General features: G+C 38.0%; 1 protein-coding gene across 3 annotated transcripts in view; it reads left to right on the plus strand.

Annotated features, from left to right (window-relative positions):
* Positions 1-6,834, plus strand: part of LOC115421220 (transcription factor SOX-6-like) — a 171,832-nt gene extending 164,998 nt beyond the window's left edge. For 2 of the 3 annotated variants that reach the window (XM_030137004.1, XM_030137006.1), the window contains 2 exons: positions 1,276-1,489; positions 4,655-6,834. In XM_030137004.1, coding sequence (XP_029992864.1) covers positions 1,276-1,489; positions 4,655-4,949 — 509 coding nt within the window. In that variant the 3' untranslated portion in view covers positions 4,950-6,834. The remainder of the gene's footprint in view (positions 1-1,275; positions 1,490-4,654) is intronic. The other variant, XM_030137005.1, reaches the window with a different exon arrangement.
* Positions 6,835-7,406: the final 572 nt, after the last annotated feature.

The following is a 7,406-nucleotide window of genomic DNA, read 5'->3' on the forward strand; positions in this document are numbered from 1 at the left end:
AATTCTAACAACAAGCCCTTAAATAGTCAAATGTGTAAACCAGCATATGTCAGGAATAATTTAATAAAACAAAACAATGAGCAGCGCTAAGCTAACAGTGCTAAGCTAACAGCGCTAAGCTAACACTAAGCACATCAGCAGTACAAGGATTATTTCTACCCACAAAACTCACTAAACGACACAAAGACCAAAAATATAAAGAAATGATGATGTATGTTGTCTTACTTTTGCCTTTTTTTTTGATCATATAACTTGGTTTTGCATGAAAGAAGCTCCTACTGTCGATGCTAATCCACTGGTTTGTGTTACATTGAAATGACTCAGACTTAAACTACCGAACCAGGGCTTAAATACTAGTACATAATACTAATACTGAGTAGGGCTGTGTGTATCAGCAAGAATCTGGCGATACGATACAAATCACAATACTAGGATCACAATACAATATATCACGATATATCATGATACTGTTAAAAAGTAAATTTTTGTTTGTTTCTTTTTTTATGATTATTTCCTTGAAGAATTGAATTAAAGCAGAAATATGCACAAATATTAAACACATTTTTATTTGATCAGAAGAGGATCTAATGCTATTTCGCAAAATTTTCCTGTTAAAAATTAAATTCTGTTTTACAGACATTACAGTTTAAGATCCTGTTCAAATGTTATAATTAGTTCAGAACTAACATCAGAACAGTATTTTAGTTCAATCCCAACAAAGGAATGAACATTTAATAAAAGAGTGTTAATACAATATAAAAAACAAAACAAAAATGAACCTCCACAATATCTGCATTTGAATAAATACCTAAAAATATCAATACACTACTTTTTAATATTGATACAATATTGTGAAATGAAATATCGCGATATATTGCAGAACCGATATTTTCTTACAGCCCTAATACTGAGTCTATTATACAGTATGTTTTTAATGCGGTTCTTTCAGACAGAGGACAGGTGTGTCTGTCAGGTGGTTTTCAAGAATTACACCAATGTTACTGAAGCAAGAACTCAGTAGTTGAAACCAGAACACACTTAGAACCAAAACCACCTACAAACCAACCCAGTGTGTCCACAGAGTGAATCAGTTACTGAATAAAGGACGAAGCTCATTGTTTCCACATCTGTTTTATGGAATCATCACTGTAGTTACTGTCCACGTTGAAATATTTGATCAGAATAATCCCTGTTAATTCTACAGTAAAATTAATCTGATCCAGAGCAGATTCTTCCTAAACCCGTCTGATCCAAACCTCCTTTATGTCCTTCCAGGCTCCCGTTGGAAAGCCATGACGAACCAGGAGAAGCAGCCGTACTACGAAGAACAGGCGCGTCTGAGTAAAATCCACCTGGAGAAGTACCCCAACTACAAGTACAAGCCCCGCCCCAAAAGGACCTGCATCATCGACGGGAAGAAGCTTCGCATCGGAGAATACAAGCAGATGATGAGGTCGAGACGCCAGGAGATGAGGCAGTTCTTTGTTGGGTAAGAACGATGGGAGGAGTTTGGACGTCACAGGTTCATGTTCGCACTATTAATGTTGGTAGATCCAGGGTTTTCACTGGTCCTTCAACGGTTGGACGAACCTTCAAATAGATCAGATGACGTTAACGTTGGAAAGTTACAGTTGCATTAATTCCATCTTCATTTAATTGTGTTTTAGTTAGAATCAACTCCGACCAATGACAATGTGTTTAATGAAGAGTTTTAGTTGAAGTTCATATAATATCGTTAGTTCAGTTCAGTGGATGTTGTCAGTCTGGTCATTCCAGCAAAAACAAGAAAAGCACTCGGAGAGCGCAGCCCTCCGCCAAGGCAGATCTGCCCCCCCCCCCCCCCCCCCCGTGTTTGTTTGTTTGTTTGTTAGCAAGATAACTCAAAACGTTATGGACAGATTTTCATGAAATTTTCAGGAAATGTTGATACTGGTACAAAGAAGAAATGATTAAATTTTGGTGGTGAGGGGGCCCATGGGGGAGCCCCACTCATCTGCCGCGGCAGAGGTCTGCACTGGCTTTTCTAGAAAAGCACTCAGACAGCGCAGACCTCCGCCGCAGCAGATCAGTGCACCCCCCCGCCCCCCATCCCCAATCACCACCAAAATTGAATCATGTCTTCCTTGTGCCAGTATCAACATTTCCTGATAATTTCATGAAAATCTGTCCATAACTTTTTGAGTTATCTTGCTAACAAACAAACACGTACACACACAAAGTACAGCGATCACAATACCTCCTGGCGGAGTTAATGAAGTCTGGTTTGTTGTCATTTCCTAGTTAAACCAGATCCCAGTCCTTGTTTTAGTCCAGTTAAACCAGACTCCAGTCCAGTTAAACCATATTCCGGTCCATTTGAACCAGACTTGGGTCTCTGTGGTCTTTGTATTTCGGTGGTGGACCGGTCCGCTGGCACCGCCTGCCTCTGGTTCTGGTTCTGTGTTTGTTCCACTGAACTGGGACCAGTGTGGTCGTGTTAATGGGATCCAGGTCTGGTGTTTCAGTCTCAGATGGTTTTACCAGAGGCTCAATGCGACGGTGTTTTAATGGCCTGTCATTTATTAAATTAGGACAATGGCAGCGGTTGCGGCAGTGGAATTGGACGCAGACGGACATGGTGGAATATGAAATGTAAGCAGATGTTGGACGGCGGTGACGTCACCGAACGTTTACGGTGTGTGGTCGCAGAGCGCTGAGACGCCTGGACTTTCGATCAGCGGCCAATCAGAGGACGCCGTGTTGAAACAAGGCGCTGCCGTTCTGAGGCGGCGAATGTGAAAATGAGCCTCAGACTGAGTCCAGCGTTTAGACCAAACCTTGAGTCCGGACTCGTCTGAACGCCGCTCGCCGTCCTCCATGTTTACGTCTGTTCAGAGCTGATGTTGAGTCTGAGACAAACTGTTGAGTTTAAAAGGTTTCAGTTAAACCTGACTAAGAGCAAATGACAAACCATGACTGGTCACATGTCTGGTCCATTCTATCATTAATTATAACCTGATGTAGTTCAGGTTGTATTTTATCCACATATAAAACAGTAAATGTTGTAAACTAGAGGTTTTTACCTTTAAATGAGGCGTCATCGGTTCATTTCATCCTTGTGGTTCTTCAGTTCTAAGCTTTGGAACCTGATAAACAGGAGAAAATTAACACTAATTAGTTTTATCCTTATTGACGTCAGAGGAAAACATGACGTTGTGTTCAGTTCGTTGTGTTTTTTTATTTGATGTTTGTCATTTTTGCTGTTTCTTTCAGTTTTCATTTTAATCTGAGTTAACAGTAACCCCGGCAACCTGTCATTTTTAATCAATAAAATGACTCGGTGTTCCTCATCCAACACCAACTAAAACACTAACATCCAGGCTAACGGTAACGCGTCTGCTAATATTTAACACTAGTGCGTTGACCTGTGTGGAACCACGGGTCATATCAATACTGATATCTAGGGACTGAAGTTACTAAACATGTCGATCCTGTTTTTAACTTCATTTCCCATCATGCAGTGTGGTACTGTGCTTCCCATAAACCATCACTGGCATAGCAACATGATTATAAGGCTATTGTATTCCAAAATTACTAAAATCTGACAAAATATTGGTCCTATCAACTTGCAGAGATATTTAATGTGGAGATGGGACTGTTCAACTGTAGGAACCAAACACCAGTTAAAAACGGCTCCATTTCTCAGAACCGTGCAGACACACACACACACACACACACACACACACACACACACACACGCTCTTAGACCTTCCAGTATTATGATATAGATTTTCCACATTATGTCCAGTGGTTAAAGGTTAACTCACATTAGCATTTGTACAAGTACATTGGGACTAGGGATGTAACGATATGAAAATTTCATATCATGGTTATTGTGACCAAAATTATCACGGTTATCATTATTTTCGTGGTATTATTGAAATTGTGCTCAAAATGTTCAAAAAGTACTGATACACACACTGAAATAATTTAGCCAAGTTGTATTTTGACAAAAAAATATATATATATAAATAAAATAATTGGCACAATATACTTTCTCTTGGCAGAAACATTCAAATATTAACCCTTAGTGGTCTGAGCCTATTGTGTCCATTTTTCAGTCCATTTGATTTTGCCTTTATATACTATATAAACAAATGTTTACTATACCCATGTTTGGGATCGGTGTTTTTTTTTCAGCACAACTTCATCTATTTCATCTGTCAATTATTTTTTTCACTTTAACCTACTATAAAAACATAAAAGGCCAGAAAACACAAAAAATATATATATAAAATCTGATTTGAAAAATGTATAAACTTCATTCCATAAATAACATACAGATGCTTAACAAACCTTTTCAAAGACTTTAAAAGTGAATATTGGTTCCAAATATTAGGTACAGAAAATTGTAATAAATTAAAATTATTCTCGAATATTTGATATTAAAGAAGATCTTTACATAAGTGTTTTCTCCGGAAAAGTGCGGTAATCAAACACGGTTATCATGATAATTAGAATTTAAACAGTAATACTAACCATCGGCAATTTTACCGCAGTTTATCGTTATACCGGTAATCGATACATCCCTAATTAGGACCTGCTCTACTTTACCTACTACTGTAAGTGTTTCTAACAGTGATTTCTATTTATTCTTCCTCCTCCTCCTCCTCAGGCCTCAGCCTCCAATTCCTCTCAGCAACAGCGGCGGCGTCGGGGTGTACCCGGGCACCATCACCATGGCGACCAATGCCACGCCGTCGCCCCACCTGACCTCAGACTGCTCCAGTAACTCAGCGAGCCCCGAGCCGGCCATCCCCGTCATCCAGAGCACGTACGCCATGAAGGCGGAGCCCGGCGACGGCGCCAACGGAGATGACGACATGGACATGTACGACGACTACGAGGACGAAGCCAAGTCAGACTATAGCAGCGACCACGAGACGCGGGAAGCCGTCGGCGCCAACTGAGCGCGCTCAGAACCAGAGCCCGTGGATACGACCTCCAGTTCTACTCAGAGACACTTTTTAAGAACGACGTTTTTTTTACACTTCAGCTGTTTCCTTCAGGACGATGTTGCATCGCGCACTGAGCAGATGGGGGGGCGGAGCCAGGGGGCAGGACGACGGCACTTTGACAATCGTAACCGGAGCGAGGACGACGGCGTGTGTTTTGTGCATGGATGAAGCGTCAGGATGGTCTTACATGTTTCAGTTGTGGTTTAGTTTGATCCGTTTGACTCTTTTCTGCCTCGACAAACGTCAGGACTTGAAATCTGAAAGTTTTAATATAAATAGTCTTACTTTTGTTTCTTACAGATTCAGTGCATCTTCACCTGTTGTTTTCAACCTGCTTACAGACGTTTATGACCTGTTGTTTTTTTTTGTTTGTTTGTTTTTTTAAATATCCCAGCTCAGGTATGATGTGCCAGCTTGTGAATGTGTTTTTTTTTTGTTGTTGATGTTGTTTCATACATGGTTTTATTTCATCGACTGTCGCTTTCGTTTCATGTCGACTCATCCAGAAAACCTGAAATTGTCTCTGAAGGACGTGGATTCACTGAAATGTCATGAATTTAACACATGAAACCGTTCATTTAATGCAAACACCTGAACAACAATGTGGAAAAGGAAAGATTTTAGGATTAAATGTAACTGAATGTAAATGTAATATCTTTATACTGTTTTTACTGGATTTGAATGTAAAATTTGCAACAAGTTGGAAAAATGGATGTAAAAGACAAAAACAAAAAGTCAAGATTTTTGGTTAAATGTTAGTTTTTGCTAAATTCACAGACATTCAATCAAAAAATTTAATATAATTTGTTGCTAAAATAAATAACACTAACGTCTCTCTCTCTTTTTTTTTTTTTTTTTAGTAAATTGATGTTTTCACTCCTTCAGAGACAAAAACCAGGATTCAGGATTTTTGATCCCGACAACATTTATTTCATCTTGAGGTTGAGTTGATATGAAATGACCCTGACTTTAATATTATTATTATTATTTTATTCTAATTATTATATGAGTTATTGTACAGATTTACTCTAATGTGCCAAACCTACATTCATTCACATTCACTCTGGATGTTTTAGTCTTAACTTCCGATGCTGCAGAAAGTCTTATCCAATCAGCTTCTTCTGATGAGTTTGGACTCCGCCTCCCGGTCAGATGACGGAGCTCAGGGAGGATCATGTGACTTTATGATGCCTCATTAAAGCCGTCTGCGTCTGCTCTCCGACGCCCCCTTCAGTTCATTGAGACTCTACACGGTGCGTTCAGGAACCATGGAGTCGACATATTGTGAGACGTTCGTGTCCCTTCGGTAAAAACGTTACATGCGCTTCTCGAGTCTTAAAAGTTCAACATCCTGAACTGATGCAAACTGCGAAACAACAAGAAACTAAATCTAAACACAGTAAAAATGAGTTTTACTTCAAGAAATTAATAAAATGTTTGACTTAATGACAATTCAGCGAATTCGGATCAAATTCAACCAATAGCAGAAGAGAAAGAAAACATTAAATCCACCTTAAACTGATGCATGTAATGAGCAGAACTCGCTGATTTTTCCTCTAGTTTCTTCAGAATATTAGCTTATATTTAATTCTATTTCAGTTTAAAACATTTAACTCATTTAAATCTGTTTCAAATCCTTCTGGTATCACAGAGGTCCTTCATAAACTAAAAGTGCTGTGGGGTATTAATGTCACTTTGTTTATCAGACACTTCGGTTTTCACTTTTTTTGTGTGTTTTTCATCAACTTGAGCCATAAACAAAAATAGCAAATACTCAATAACTGTCATATTTTTAACCCTTTAAAAGCCATGTTTGTAATGTAAACAAACATATTTTTGATGCAAAAAATGTTTTTTTCAATATTCTACGTTAAAATTTAATTTTTTTATCCTGGCATATGTCAATCAACACCAACACTGGTTAATATACATTATATTTTTTGTGCTAGGTTAAATGTTAAAATGTGTCAGTGTACATTTTGTACTCACTTGGTAGAAGGGTGTTAGTGTAGGAATTATAACATCATTTACAATGTGATGATTTTACTGGATGGGTCAGAATTTTAAAAAAATTGAATTATGACCTAAAATAAATTGTGAAAAATAATCTGACCTTTAATAACATGAAGTGTAAAGTGTGCATAATATACTCACCTGGATACCAGAGGGAGTTAGGAACAGAGTCGATCTGAAAAACAAATATGATTCAACTTTTAGAAAAACATTACTACTCATAAAAGGTTTAATAAAAAGACAGAAAACTGACAAATGTCAGATAAATTCAAAAAGGTTAGTTTTCAGACTATTTTCCTAAAAAAATAATAAATAAAATGCTCAAATGTAATTAAATTAAAACTGTTTACAACTAATTAATTAATTGCTCCAAGTGAAGAAAATCTAAAAGAACTG

The sequence above is a fragment of the Sphaeramia orbicularis genome, chromosome 6 (assembly GCF_902148855.1).
Source record: "Sphaeramia orbicularis chromosome 6, fSphaOr1.1, whole genome shotgun sequence".
Taxonomy (NCBI): domain Eukaryota; kingdom Metazoa; phylum Chordata; class Actinopteri; order Kurtiformes; family Apogonidae; genus Sphaeramia; species Sphaeramia orbicularis.